Source organism: Notolabrus celidotus, chromosome 19 (assembly GCF_009762535.1).
Source record: "Notolabrus celidotus isolate fNotCel1 chromosome 19, fNotCel1.pri, whole genome shotgun sequence".
NCBI lineage: Eukaryota > Metazoa > Chordata > Actinopteri > Labriformes > Labridae > Notolabrus > Notolabrus celidotus.
In genome coordinates, this window is record NC_048290.1 from 2052891 (window position 1) to 2068746 (window position 15856).

At 40.5% G+C, this 15856-nt stretch overlaps 3 protein-coding genes across 4 annotated transcripts in view; all 3 read right to left on the bottom strand.

Annotated features, from left to right (window-relative positions):
• clip1b (CAP-GLY domain containing linker protein 1b) overlaps positions 1-5289 on the bottom strand; it is a 45750-nt gene extending 40461 nt beyond the window's left edge. Inside the window, exons 1-2 of one of the 2 annotated variants that reach the window (XM_034709674.1) lie at positions 5143-5289; positions 379-584 (exon numbers count right to left, since the gene is read on the bottom strand). In XM_034709674.1, the coding sequence (XP_034565565.1) occupies positions 379-472 (94 nt within the window). In that variant the 5' untranslated portion in view covers positions 473-584; positions 5143-5289. The remainder of the gene's footprint in view (positions 1-378; positions 585-5142) is intronic. The other variant, XM_034709675.1, reaches the window with a different exon arrangement.
• Positions 5290-6492: 1203 nt separating this feature from the next.
• LOC117831442 (hydroxycarboxylic acid receptor 3-like) lies at positions 6493-8362 on the bottom strand. The gene has a single exon (XM_034710144.1). The coding sequence runs from the start codon at positions 8040-8042 to the stop codon at positions 7056-7058; it is 987 nt and encodes a 328-aa protein (XP_034566035.1). The 5' UTR covers positions 8043-8362; the 3' UTR covers positions 6493-7055.
• Positions 8363-8458: 96 nt separating this feature from the next.
• On the bottom strand, positions 8459-15551 carry denr (density-regulated protein). The gene is made up of 8 exons (XM_034710145.1): positions 15370-15551; positions 14055-14167; positions 13535-13554; positions 13352-13436; positions 12627-12716; positions 12406-12522; positions 12171-12310; positions 8459-8797 (listed from the first exon to the last, which is right to left on the bottom strand). Exons 2-8 carry the CDS (start codon positions 14155-14157, stop codon positions 8753-8755), a joined length of 600 nt encoding a protein of 199 aa, XP_034566036.1. The 5' UTR covers positions 14158-14167; positions 15370-15551; the 3' UTR covers positions 8459-8752.
• Between the last annotated feature and the right edge of the window lie 305 nt (positions 15552-15856).

Sequence of the window (15856 nt, forward strand, 5' to 3'; positions counted from 1 at the left end):
CAAGAGGTCTGATCTGCTAAGTGGTCTAAGGGTGCGCCCCATATACAGAGGGTAAAGCCCTTATTGCAGTGGTCGTGGGTTCGAGGCCCGGCCTTGAGCATTTGCTGCATGTCTCCCCTCACTATCTGCTTCTCCTGTCCATTAAAGGCGAAAGTGCCCAAAAATATAACTGTAAAAAAATAAAACTGCAGTTCCTCCAGTGTCCACTAGGGGCTGGTGCCAAAAGTGAAGGAACCCCCATTAAGTCCCATGTTAAAATATCCGGTTTTACAGCATAAAATACAAATCTTTAAAGTCTGATTTTAAAACAGTTATGGGTACGTATCTTATTTATTTATTTATTCTCACAACTCTAAAATAAATTCTACGATTTCTCACCAGAGCACGGAGACGTCTTTCCCGGCGCCACCCCAGAAGGACGGGCGATCTTGGTTGGGGGTTTGAGCCCGCTGACCTTGCCTGATGTGCTCATGGCTCCTAGTTTTGTCCGTAGGTAGCAGGGACCCGTGGAGCTTCGGCCTGATCAAGGTGGGGGACTAGGCCTTCCCCACCACCCCATAAAGTCCCAATGTGATAACAAGGAGCTGCAAAAAGAAACAAAATATTAGAATGACACAAAAACCAGAAACAAAGACCAGGACTATATCGAGGAGGTTCCTGTTTCGGCTCTAATCTTATAAACTTGACATTTATCCGACTATGTTTTCCCTTAAATGTCATTTGATTCGTGATTTAGCGAATTCAACCAATCACAGCGCCCTCTCCTGGCTCAGGTCATACCTCTCAAACAGACAACAGGTCATCAGTATCAAATATAAGTGCTGGTCTCGATGCTTGGTCCTCATTTATTCCTCCTCTACATGCTCCTCCTTGGTGACATCATACTTAAATACAGTCTTTGTTTCTACAGCTACCCCGATGACGCCCAGATCTGTATCTACCAAATCCAGAACCACACCAACCTGCTCCACAATGACCAAGTGGCTCACTGAAATAAGAACAAACAACTTGCGCCAACTGAACTGCGACAAATCAGACCCTAAATCCCTCCTCGTAGTCATACCACCCAAAACTTCTGCCTCACCATCCACCAAGGACTCATCCCTCATTGTCAGTCATCACATCCAGAATCGACGGTTCATCATCTGCAGTCCACATCAGACCTCAGAACTACAGGCTCTCAGCTCCACAACAAATCCAGATCAAAGTCCTCCGTCTTACTTCTAAAGCTCTCCATAACCAGGACCCTTCTTACCTCACTGACCTGCTCCACCCCCCCCCCAACACTCCTTCCCTGCAGACTGGCTCTGCAAAATCAGGAATTTTAGATCAGGTAGCAAGATTCTGGAGAGACGGCTCAGTTATCTGAACATCAGTCTGACTACGTTGAGTCAGACTGATTATTTTCCGATCTGTCTACTAATAATAAAGAATTGATTTGATTCAATGTTGTAAAACCATAAACTCTCCTGACCCCAGTTGTAACCACAACAGTATCTACAGACACCACTTCCTGTATTTCACACCCCAGTGTTTTTATTTCCAGGCTATTTATGACCGACCATCTACCGAGCATGACGTCAGCTGACCTTTCAAGCACTCTGGCGTCATACGAGCAAATGTCTTCGATTTCACAACCCTTCTGAAATGAACGTTTGCAGATTTGAGACGATAAAAGTGAGACGATACGAGTCGTGTTTTTGTTCCTGCAGGTCTCGAAGGTGTCGACTATTTAATTCATAAAATACGTGATTCACTCCGTGCAACTAGGTCAACACTGACATTTTGTTTCACACAGTTGAGGTTCAGGCTTTTCATAACCACCCACTGTATGAATGTGCAAACTCAGTGCACAAGGAATCTCGACCAGTTTGCATGTCTTCAATTCCAATTTTTCCTCTCCCTGTCTTTCTGCATGTTCCTTAATTACTCTCTGTTTCACTGAACGATCACAAAGAGGGAATAAAAGCGCCTCTTTCTCTATATTTGAGTCACACTGATAACCATCTGTTTACATGAAAAATAAATAACCCAAAGTGACTGAAACCCTGAGAGGTTGTTGAACAAAACTCACTGCATTCTAGAAAATATCCCAAATCCTTGTTGAGTAATTTAAATAAAACACTTCTCCATCTGCTGCCTGATAAATAAGATATTTTTACCCTTTTGTGAAGAAGTAACTCTGATTTCAGTCCATAACAGCACAAAACTCAAATATCTTCACTCACTTTGTCAGAAAATGTGTTTGAAACTATGAAAACAATATCTCTAAATCCCATTTTATGGATTCTGAATAAAGAAAAACTTCATCAACTGTATTCAAGCTGCATTGAAAGCCCAAGTACATCAACATTTCAGTCCCAGGAACTTTTTTTTTAAAAGAACTACTTCTCAAAAACTTTGTAGAACTTTTAAGACCAACTTATAAAAGGAAAAACTTTTCGAACAAAACTCCAGGAACTATCGGTCCCCGGAGAGTCTTCAGTTACTTTTAGTTCCAGGAATTGGTAGTCGCATTTCAACTCAAAGTATGTGAAGGAACTTCTTCTGAAAAAGGGAGAATACAAAACTTTTCGATCCACAAACTTTTCCGAACAAAGACCCTGGAACTTGAAGTCTCAGTAAGGTTGTTTTAAAAAAGGAAATATCCAGAACTTTTAACTCAAGAACAACTTCTCAAAGGAAACACTATTCCAAGCAAAAGATACTGGAACTACTAGTCAGAGAAAAGTCTTAGTTTAAAAAGTATCCAGAACCTTTAGTCCCAGGAATGCCAGACCCAGGTTTATAAATAATGAAGAAGTAAACAAAGGAACTACTTTTCCAAATACAGAAAATAACTTTTAGTCAAAGGAATTTGGAACCCACCACATGGACTTTCTTTCATTAAAATATCCTATGTATGTCCTCTAAACTAAATTTCAACCATTCTTCCATTCAAGGTTCCTGGTCCCTAATGAAAATTTCAGAAGTGGAACCACAACTTTTGCTGAAAACACAAAATAAATGTAGTGTAGCGTCACAAGACTCCTGAGCCCAGACTTTGTGTTGGTAAAATAATGTCCTCCAAACTCAATTTAAACCGTTCTTTCACAAAAGGTTCCTGGTCCTTGATGAAATCTTTGCAGTGGAAACACAACTTTTGTTAAAAACAGTAAATATATGTAGTGTAGTGCCACAAGAATCTAGAGCCCAGGACATAGACTTTCTTTCATTAGAATAGCGTCTTCCAAACTCAATTTAAACCGTTCTTTCACAAAAGGTTCCTGGTCCCTAATGAAATTCATGCAGTGGAAACACAAATTTTGCTGAAAACACAAAAAAGATGTAGTGTAGTATCACAAGATTCTTGAACCAAGACTTTGTCTTTGTAAAATAATGTCCCCTAAACTTATTCTAACCTGTTGTTTCACTCAAGGTTCCTGGTCCCTGATTAAATATCTGCAGTGGAAACACAACTTTTGTTGAAAACACAAATAGATGTGGTGTCAGAAGAATCTTGAACACAGCACATGGACTTTTTGCTGGTATAATAACGTCACTTTAGCTAAATGTCAACTCTTTTTTTTTTTATTTAAGGTTCCTGGTCCCTGATGAAATGCATGCAGTGGAAACACAACTTTTGTTGAAAACACACAATAGATGTGGTGTCACAAGAATCTTGAACCAAGACTTTGTCTTTGTAAAATAATGTCCCCTAAACTCATTCTAACCTGTTGTTTCACTCAAGGTTCCTGGTCCCTGATTAAATATCTGCAGTGGAAACACAACTTTTGTTGAAAACACAAATAGATGTGGTGTCAGAAGAATCTTGAACACGGCACATGGACTTTTTGCTGGTATAATAATGTCACTTTAGCTAAATGTCAACTCTTTTTTTTTATTTAAGGTTCCTGGTCCCTGATGAAAATTCTTGAAGTGGAAACACAACTTTTGTTGAAAACACACAATAGATGTGGTGTCACAAGAATCTTGAACCAAGACTTTGTCTTTGTAAAATAATGTCCCCTAAACTCATTCTAACCTGTTGTTTCACTCAAGGTTCCTGGTCCCTGATTAAATATCTGCAGTGGAAACACAACTTTTGTTGAAAACACACAATATATGTGGTGTCACAAGAATCTTGAACCCAGCACATGAACTTTCTTTGAGTTAAATTATGTCCTCTTAACTCTATTTGAAACAATGTATTTAAGGTTCCTGGTCCCTAATGAAATGCATGCAGTGGAAACACAACTTTTGTTGAAAACACAAAAATAATTGCAGTGTAATGTCACAAGAATCTTGAGCCCAGACTTTGTGTTGGAATAATAATCCTCCCTTAACTATTTCAACTCTTTTCTTTTTTTAGGTTCCTGGTCCCTGATGAAAATTCTTGCAGTGGAAACAACTTTTGCTGAAAACACAGAAATAGCTTAAATAGACAAACTATATATTTTTAAATTCTTGATAAGGGTTAATTGTCTTGCTGAATATATTAGGAGTAGTAAAGTGAACTGTCAGCACAGGAAACAGTAGTTTTTGTCCCAGTCTGATCTCAGTGCGCAGGTAACAGGAGCAGCCATGTGTGCTGTATCATTACCTCAGTGCTGCTCCCTCCCTCCGCCCAGCCGGGGCTCCCAAACCAAAACAAGCAGCACACCCTGAGCTGTCAAACCTCCTCCTGGGGCTCCACAGTCTATGGTGGCTCCACAGTCTCTGATAGCCTGACCACCCTGCTCTTTGTGTTCACCCCCACACAGACGCTCTCTCCTTCAGTAAACCGACCCTGAATATATAATAAGTCATTGTTGCAGACGATGACACAGGTCGTGTTGTTTGTGTCTGGGCTGGGCTCCTTTCACTTTGCTGCATCTCTGGATCCAGAAACTTCCACCCATAAAACACTTTTCTCTGAGCATGTTAAACATTAAATCCAACAGTATCGAGTTAACTTGATTAAATATGATAAATGCCATGTCTTTATATTTAATTCAACTTATAATTTGAGTCATCTCGAGCTGTCCACAGAGACTCAGTCCCTGCTGGAATGCGCTAGCTAGCTCCACATTAGCATAAACTAACGGTTCCTGAGGATCTTCCCGCCCTGTGGGGGGGATAATAAAGAGGAACTCCTGGAGAAAGGTTCCTGGGAAGGCTTACTTGGTCTCTCCTGGTGGACTGGGTCTCAGTAAGGGATGCCGTGGGTGGGAAGGGGGAGCAGCACACCTCGCACCGTTACATGTTTTTCCAGCGTCGCTTCTTTTCCCAGCCCCAGCCCGTCCAGCATGACGTCACCATGGGAACTAGTGCTGCCTTCACGGACCCGGATGTAAGTGTAGGAAATCCGAGAACTCACATGCGAACATGTGATTCCTCTGCATATAAAGGACGCGAATTAAAAAGAAATAGGCACACAAATTAACTACATGTGTTTGTGTTATTCATCCTGCTGTTAAGTTTTTTTATTCGGGAAAGGAAAATGTGACAAATTGTTAAAGTTCACGTTAAAAAAATACACAATGCAATGAAAACACACATGATGAAAATGTCAAGAAAAATCCGTATTGTTTAATATTAAGTTAAAATAACCTTCCAACAAAACTGAAACAAAAAAATCACGCAATTCGCAGTAGAGCTGCAGTTTGTACGTTGATTGACTGTTTTCTGACACCTCAGGTGTCACGTAAACGTCCCACTGGTTGTTCAACTTATTTGCTCTGTAAATATTAGTTTAATGTCTGGAAGAAAATCAGAGCTTTCTGTTCTGTGAAGTTGTGATTGACTAATAAAAGGATAAATTGTACAATTTTACTTTTAAAGTGGGGATATATAAATATTACTTACCAGAAAATGCTACAAGCATTTTAAGTGCATTTAAGTATGTTGCCATTTAACTAAAAATAGTTTGTTAAACATAGACTGTATATAGAGTTATTTAATTAAATGTATTTTATTTGAATTAATTATTATAAATGATTATATATTTAAATCAAAATTATTTTAATTAGATTATTATTTTATGTACAGTCTATGTTAACTCACAAGCTTTGAAGGCTTTTCCTTCCAAAGTGATTGGAGGCAAAAATTGAGTGTAATGCAAAAATAATAAGAAAATTTCAAAACACAGTGACTATCCCCAAACAATGAAAAACTATTGTATTATTTAATTACTCAACAAGGAAACTAAAATTAGTTACATTAATTGATGTCTTTTAGTAAGTAAGGTGTCTAAATAACTGCGTATCGCAAAATTCAAGAAACACTAACATATTTTATTTCAAAATGGAGTAACCGCCTAAAAAATGATTTATGTATATATATCAATTATTAACCTTGTTTTTTAGAATACTAAAATAAGTTAAAGGTACAGTGTGTGTGTATTTAGCAGCATTCACCTGAACAGACTTGTAGAAATTGAGTGTAATATTCATAAGAAGGTTTAAATTAGTGTAAAATCACCTGAATATAAACTTTAATTTGATTCTGTAAGCTTAAAATAAGCTGTTATATCTACATAAGGAGCGGGTCCCCTTCCATGGAGGCCGCCATCTTGCACCGCCATGTTTCTGACAAACTGGGAACAAACGTGCAATTTTTGTTTTTGCTATAATTGAAGTTTTCAATGGAAGAAATTTGACAAATGGAGGATCATACTTCTCATGCATCACAGGAGCTTTTGTCCTTGAAGGCCACGTAGCTTCAAAAGAAGGGGTAAGCAGGGGAGCGTTTAAGTCTAGAATCTTCCATTTCTATACACTGTACCTTTAAAATATTAACTTTACATCATGAGAAATGTGTCAGAACTTTGAGAAAGATAGTCATTTTTAAATGATGGAGTATTGATTTTAAGAAAGTTTGACTTCTGTACACAGATGTTTGTGTTACATCCACAAAGCACACACTAGTAAGCGTCTAATGTTATTTCAGGCGGGTTATTGCGTAGTTCAGCCACAGCAACACCTCCTCACTACCTTTTATAGCAGCTGTAAAGCAGGATAATGGTTCTTTTATCAGCAGACAGGGCTTTAAAAAGCATTATGAGCTTATGTAACAGATTGAAACTGCAGCTGTCTTTATATTCTTCGACCATCAACCGTGGAAATGTCATTCTCGGATGTCTCCGTCTCATCGTCGCTCCTCCTCAGCAGCTTGTTCAGAAGCTTCTTGAAGGTGCCGCTGAACGCCGGGCTGGAGAAGTAATACACCACCGGGTTCAGGACACTGTTGAAGTAGGTGAAACACACCGACGTGTAGAACGCCAGGTTGGCCTCTTCAAAGTACTTGCATTCATCATACCACGCCTTGAGGATCCACACGGCGATGCGGGAGATGGTGCTGGGGAAGAAGCAGACTATAAAGATCAGAGCCACCGCCAGGACAAACTGCACGGCCCGTTTGATCTTCCCCTGTTTGTCCACGGTCCGGTTCCTCAGCTGCCAGGTGATCCGGACGGTGCAGAAGGCCACGATGGATGTGGGGAGGAAAAACTGCACCACGTAGAAAGTGTTGTGCCAGGTGGAGAGCGGGGTGAACCCGATGCAGATGTTGAAACTCTCACACTGTGTGCGGTTGCTGTTGAAGAAGAAGTGCTCCTCAGAAAGAAGATACCCGGTGGCGAGAAAAATCAGACCCCAGAGGAAGAGCGAGACCACGAGAGCGTAGCCAAGACCGAACCTGTTGATCCGATTCAAGGGGTGGACGATCTTGAAGTAGCGGTCCACAGCTACAGCCGTGAGGAAGAAGATCCCCGCCGCACGGTTCGCAGCCAGCAGGAAGAGAAGAATCCGACACATGGCGTCCCCGTACAGCCAGTCCTTCCCTCTCCTGTAGTAGTCCGCCCTGAAGGGGAGGCAGAACAGCACGATGGAGTCCGCAACAGCCAGGTGAGTGAGGTACACAGAGTTTGGCTTCCATGTGTCCATGTGGAAGATGAACATCCACAAGGCAACAAAGTTCCCCATGAGCCCAAACATGAACTCCAGGACCAGGATCGGAGGCAGAAACCTGTCCAGGCTGGGAGACTCGAAGGCGCAGCACACGTCCGGGTGTGTGAGATTCATGCTTTTAAAAAACGTCGATACGAAGCGGAGCTCCGGACCTGCTGCTCCACGCTGAGTCAACACACACAGATATGGAGCTCTGGATGATTTCTTTGGTAGGGAATGTTTGCGCTCATGCAAACGATTCTCAGACAAACACGCTAATTCCTAAGTGGAGCGAGCATCTGTGCACGGAGCGTTATCTTTTGGGGAAGTGATACTGACCCAGAGGAGCACGGAAACAACCGTAAATGTTATCTGTCCTGGGAGAACGGCCTCATTATAAAACTATTATGCAGCAGAATGAAGGTTCACTCATGAGGATAGAGAGGGACGCATGAAAAACAAGCAACATGCCGCGGCCATTTTAGTGACTCATGAACCCTGAAAGAGAATCATCTTTAATCAGCACTATGAACAAACTCAGAGAGAAGACGTTTGAGTGTACAGGCGAAGGAGACTGAAATTTATTAGCCTACAATTTTTAGTTGAGTGAAGAACATTTGAGGGGTGGGGAGGGGGAGGGGGGGGAGTTCACGTCATACCACACCTTTGGCAAACGAGAGAAAGCAGCTATTAACTAAAAAAAAATGCCAAGTGAGTGGCCAAGTCCGCAGCTCTTTATGAACAGTAAATAAAATAGGTATAAAATGACTTAATGTGTACATTTGGCCAGGTTGTTGTCGCTGTTACAGGTCTCTTCTGTTTCAGTAAAAGTGCATATTTGGTCTTCACTTCTTCACTTCACCAAGATCATCAATGCTTTCATCGTCCACCTGCAACACACAGACACACAGACACACAGACACAGACTCACATCAGGCCAAGTTTGATTTTGGATAAACACGTCTTACTTACAGGCTCAGCAGCATTTTCCTATCAGTCTCTGCTTTTAAATCACAGCCTCAATCTCATACGCTGCTTGCTGTCAGAAGCTCTCACTAAAGCACCAGATGTGGAATTACCTGACATTAATACAGAGTCTAAAATAAACCTGTTTGACTGTAAACTAAAGGAGGAGCTGTTTGAGAAAAGTGGAACTTTTAAAAGAATATATATATAGAATATAGAAAATAAAGTCTTTATCAATTGAATGCTTCCTTTTTTGTTTTTATGCACCAAAACTGTGGAACTCTCTGCCTCTGGACATCAGAATGACGAGCTTGAGTCATTTCTCTTTAGCCCTGGACTGAATTATTATTATTGTTATAATCATTATTATTATTATATTTTTAATTCATATAATTGTTTTTATTTTATGTATTATCATTATTTATAATTATTATTAGTACTACGATACTTTTTTTATTTTTACTATTATTATCATTATTTAATTTTTTATTATTGCTTTTATTTATTTATTTTATATAATATTTTTTGTATTATTTGTATTATAAGTATTATTTTATTATAATTATGATATTGATTTAACAACATTTATTTATCCTATCTATTTAGTTATCTATCTATTTATTGTATTCATCTATTCCTTTTAACTTTAACTGACATTTAATTTTGCTTTCTACCCTTATATATTTTATTAATTTTATTGTATTAACTAAATTTAATTTTAAGTATTTTTTACAGATTTTTTGCTTTTATTATTTTACCCATTTCTGTTGTTTTCAGTCTGTTTTTTGAGAAGCACTCTGAGCTGCATGCTCGATGTATGAAAGGTGTTTTATAAATAAAGGAGAGAATTTGTGACTTAATTTGATTCCATAAAGTTGTGTTAAAGTTGATGTTATATCAGATTCAGGCCTGGACACTACACACCTGTTTGCTCTCCGTCTCCAGGGCAGCAGGCCGACCTGAGAGTAATCAGCAGGATGAGACACACCTGGGCCCAGAGAGCCTCGTGCTTAAAGAGACCACTCACACCTGCTTTTCACTTTGCTTACTTATTCTATCTTTGAAACACACTTCCACTTATCCACACCCTCCACAGCTGACTTTAAAGATGATTAAGTTTTCATTTCTTTATGTTGTGCATCATTTACTTTATTAAGCTCCCCCTTTGTCCGGTCTGAGGCGGGGGAGACACCGTACAGGTTGAGGCTAATATGAGTCCAGTAACTAATTCTGAAGCTGCCCGGGTTTTGCAGAGCAGTTTAGACGGGGGCACGAGGGACGAGCACAACCTGGTCAGCTCCAACAACCAATCAAATTCATGTTTGACGTGTTTAAGACTTTGGATCCTCTCTCAATATCATGATCAGCTCTGAAGCAATGAAACAGCTCTTCCATGAATCCTCCCCTCATGAAATGTAAGAATGATGGTTTTATTTTAGATTTATGATCCGAGCCGTACTCTCTGACATGTGTGTGGGAGGTCTCTCCTCTCTCAGAGGAAACTTTATTGTCAATTGTCAATGATTCATCCCTTTGTGTAACACTCTTTACAATCAGACCATTCAGTGTGGGCTCATAATTCCTGAGCTTGTTGTGTGTGTCGTAAAAGATTCAATGGTGAAGTGTGAGTTCACTTTCCATCATTAGATTTATACAATCAGACAGACACAGAGGCAGACTGTGACAAAGAAAATCAGGCGCCATATCTGTGACCTGTCTATAATCAGAGTCCAGGGCTGCTCAGATGGAAGCCTTAATATTACTTTTTTTTTTAAATTATAAATATTACTATTTTTTTTGTATTATTACTACAATGATTTTTATTATTTTCATAATCATTTTTAGTGTTTTTTTTATTATTTCTATTTTATTTTATTACTTATTCATTATTTGTATTATTATTATTTGTATTATTACAACAACAGATTGAAGTCTAATCATTCACAGAGGGTCACACTCAGTGCAAAGTAACTTATCTAATCCAGCTCTGCCTCATCTAGTGACAGAAAGAGAGAGGAATAACCTGACGTCAACATCAGGCAGAGACCTCCAGAGTCTGTGTGTTTATAAGGAGCTGAATAAAGACCTTCTAGCTCATGATTCAGGGGACAACACTTACCTGTTATAAATAAACACTGCACATCTCAGTTAATCAAAGTGTAACGTTTCCTGGTTTTAAAGGGGACATATCACGCTTTTTTCATCAACATATATTGGTCTAAGAGGTCCCCAAAACATGTCTTTAAAGTTTAAGCTCAAAAAAACACTTTGAAATCAGATTCTGGTCTGCCTGAAAAACCCTCTTCTTCATTCCTCATCAGAACACTCTGTTTTCCCTCTGACCACGCCCCCTCAGGAAGTGGATGTGCCTCGGCTCTCCAGCACGTTGATCTAATGTTTACATGTTGGCTGAATATAAACGGCTGCTCAGAGATCACGTTACTTCAACCCTCTGAATCTGATCCAGAATCTGATCCTGACGGAGAGGCGCCTGCAGCAGGACCTTTCTGAACCATTGGTCATAGATTTAGTGTTTCTTGTTGTTTTATTTATCAGTATGTCGACGTGTGTCTTGGTACACAGCTACGAACATGTAGCTATGTGGCTATGCTAACTAGCGCTAGCACTTATCCATGACAAATAAAAATCATCCACTAGATCTTCAAATCTGCAGACGTGGGGAGTAAAACCGACCTCTACCAGAAAGGCAGCGGGACCTTTTATGAAGGATTGGTCACAGATTTAGTGTTTCTTGTTGTTTTATTTGTCAGTATGTCGACGTGTGTCTTGGTACACAGCTACAGCTATGAACATATAGCTATGTGGCTATGCTAATTAGCGCTAGCACTTATCCATGACAAATAAAAATCATCCACTAGATCTTCAAATCTGCAGACGTGGGGAGTCAAACCGACCTTTGTGTTTATTAAGACAGCCTACAACTAGCATGCCTCCCTCCTAAGCTCCTTGTTAGCACACATTTGTGCAGGTAATGAAAAACGGAGGAGGGGTTGAGTTGTATTTTATACAGTCTATGGGCTGAACAAGCTCCGAGCTCTGACTTCCTGTTACAGACCGGATATTGTTGTTACGTAACAAAAACACGGAAGTCTGAAACGGCTGGTTTCACACACATTTACAGAAAGGTGGAGAAATCAGAACAGGGGCAGAATGGATTCTTTTCATTCTCGGGGGGGTTTGTAGACGGGGACACATATTTCAGGTAGAGAACCATTAAAAAGTCAATTTTGCATGATATGTCACCTTTAAGAAGGTAAAGAGAGAAATCCAGCTCACCTCAGGCCACTTCTCTTGAATGACGTCGATAATGTCATCTGTAAAATCTCCCTGAATGATTATTTCATCCTCCGCTGTCACCGAGGCACCACAAGAGAACTTCTGAGCAAAGAACCGCTGAGCCTCTTTGAGTTCAATGTCTGCGGGAGAGTCGACAGAGAGTTCACGTTAGAAAGAAAGCATGAAGAAGAAGAAGAGGAGACGTGAAGGTAAACGACGAGCAGGCGGCTCTCACCAAATGTTGCCATGCCGCACACCCGTGTGACGTATTTCTTCTTGGCTCGGGGGATCTTTGCTATCGTAATTTTCTGAGGAACAGTCTTCTTTTTCTGTTTTATCTGACCTCTGCCACCTTCAAAATAAAAAGGTTACACATTTCAGTCTTTTAAAACAGCACTTCATTAAATCCAACATTATCTCTGATATCATGATGATAAACTCTTCCTGTCACCACACCTCTCTTCTGTTTCTTCTTCTCCTCCTCCTCGCCTACAGGGGGAGCTTCTCCAGTGCCGGTTTCCTGCTTGGGTGCATTTGATGCCGGGCCAGTTGGACAGAAGGAAAAGAGGAGAATATCAAAACCAATCCACCGACTGAAATACTTTTCACTTCTGGTGTTCTTTGCCGAGCTGCTGATCCTCAGACAGTCTGTACTTTAACTACTGCTACACTCTGCTTTCAAAGAACACATTCACAAACTCTAAATCAGATATTTAATGACATCAATCTGTCTGATGAAGATTTGTCCTTGTTGTGGGGAGTTTGGAATAATCACAAGGAGCTTGTGCTTTAATAAAAAGGACAAAGACTCAGTGAAGAAACACATCCTATCACGGCCTCAAACCCCAGACAGACGGGGACAGATGGGCACCGGCTTATCAAGTGAGCACCTCCCTTAAAGAGCCTTTAAGGTGGGACTCCTGCATATTTTACTGTATTATTTGTGCTTAAATGAAACTACAGCACCATTCAACGAAGCTGATGCGGTCCAACTGATGCTGCTTTCATCCCTCACCTGGTTAGTATCTCATAAACACAACACCCTGAGCCGATCACTCAAACTTTGGGTGTGACAGTGACAAGGTTTTCCTTAATCAACGATCTTTAGGTTAAAATAATTAGAGTACAGCTCGTGGTTTTAAGAGGAACATGGGTCGACTGAAACATAAAACGTCACTCACCTATAGTCATCCTGGCAAACACATCGGGGAAGTTCTTCTCAAGCCATTGCCTACATTTGGCCGGCTCAGGCATGTACTCACAGTACTGCAGACACAACAGAGCAGACTCAGTTACACCTCAGAGCACAACGCAGGACCTAACGGTGTATCTGTGAGCACACTGGAGGGATGTGTTTGACTTACCTCTGACGGCAGGGAGCACACTGTAGAGGAGAAAATAATAACATGGTTAGATTTCTGAAAGGTGTATAAGAATCTGATTCATCCTGTGAAGCAAATAAAGGCCCAAAAATAGTCTTTAGGAATAAAAGATGATCTTAAATGTAATCCAAAGCTTAATCCCTAAGGCAACTGGACTGGTAGAAATTCTTGAGGACATTTCACCTCTCCTTCGAAAGGCTTCTTCTGTTCTGATCACACCCACAACTGTTAGAGGCTTTGAAGAAGAATTGAAGAAGCCTTTCGGAGGAGAGGTGAAACGTCTTCAAGAATTTCTACCAGTCCAGTTGCCTTAGGGATCAAGCTTTGGATTACCATGACCTGGATGACTGAGAACCTTCACACAGATCTTAAATGTAAAAACAAACTCATGCATGTGATGACTATAAAGACTTGGCAGTGCTTCAACTCCTTTATTATCAAATTCAGGACACAAATATATCTAAGAAAAATAAAAAATGGGGTAATATTTAATATACAGTACCTCCACAATAAAGTACTTTCAGTGGATACTTTGAATCAGAGTTGCCTGATCTATGTTCTGGTCTGCTTTCTGAAGAACCAGATTCCATCTCAGTAGTAGCCATCACAATTTATCTGGATAGGACACAGAAATGGAGGAAAATTAAATGTTTGAATGAATCATATTACAAAAGGGTGCATCCTAAAGCTTCTTATCCACCTGAAAATCTTAAAATAAGTGTTAAAGGACACATTCTGACATGAATCTGTCGGATGAAGCTTTGTCCTTGTTGTGGGGAGTTTGAAATAAACACAAGGAGCTTGTGCTTTGAGGAAAAGGAGAAACCATCCTGTCACGGCCTCATACCGGTATTCTCTTTCGACCCACAACCGGGGGGGACAGATAGGCAGCGAGAGCCACTAAGTGGGTACCTCTCTTTAAGAACCTTTAAGGTCCACCTGATGCTGCTCTCACCCCTCACCTGATCAGCATCTCATAAACACCTCATCATGAGCCAATCACTCAAACTTTGGGTGTGACGGTGACTAAATCTGTAAGCAAATAACTCAAAGATAAATGTCCTGATGCAGCTTTTATCACTCCATTTTTAAAAAGCATACAGCTCATGAGTCACAGTTTGAATTCCCAGCCTGCAGCTTCACAGAATCAAACAGGAAGCTGGTTTGGAATTTGTGTAAGTTAATTAAAAAAGACACCTAATGTAGAAATTTGAATTTAAGAGCACATTATGACCCTGAAACACCTGAAAATGTTAAATCAAGTGTTAAAATGTCTCCAGAGAAGCAGGTATAAGACTCCAGAGTGTGCATGAGTGAACAAGGTCCCTGGCAATGTTTCATCATGCATCTCTCTGCTCAGATCCTCTTCTGTCAGCAGCAGCAGAGAGCAGATACATGAGCAGCTCAGCCTGTATGGAGAGGAATAGTTGTCAGGTCAGTGTCACAGAAACTGATTTAATGCGTAGCTGCAGTCTGGTCCATGTCTGCCCTCAGAGGAAGCCACTATGACTGGCTTTAGCAGGCTAACACATGCGGCTCCATTAGGCTTCTTAACACACACTTCAGGCTGAAGACTCGTCCTAATGTCTTCCTTTAGAACATCCCCCCCTGCAGCAGACTCTTCCCTTCTTTGTGAAGAAGCTCTCCCGTGAAGAGAAACCCTCCTCGGGTTGAGTTTCCGTTATCAGGGGATGTTAACTCAGCAGCTGTCACCGTTAGCAGGTGAGGAGGCTTTAGCTTAGCATGCTAACACGCTAAAGCTAGCTAACAGGCTCAGATGAACTGAATGAACAGGGAGGACATGTCGAAGAACCTACCCCACACACTGAACTCTTAAACTCGTTGACTGGTCGGTGAATCCGCTCGCATTCTTCGCCTCAGTTTGACTTTAGATCAGCATTCTTATTGAATCAGGTTCAGTTGGCGTACTTTGAGCACGCCTAGCAGCGCTTCTTCTTTAAGTTGTTGGAGTGGATGACACGGCAGCGTTCATCTGCGACAGCGCCCCCTGCTGCCCGGAGGACGAATTACACTTTAGAGACTCATGATGGTTATTATCACTCCAGTTACACAAGTGTTATTATGCTGTTGAAGAGGATTAGGGACACAAAATAAATGAATGTTGGAGGGCAAATAAAGTGTATTTTTTTAAGATTCTGAGATTAAAGAAACCAAATCAAGAAAACACGTACACATAGGAGTAAACTATAGGTTTATATACACTCATTTTCTCTGTTTTCTCGAGATAAAGAGTAAAATAAGACGAGAAAATTAGTAAATAAAATGTATTTAATCATGTTCTTT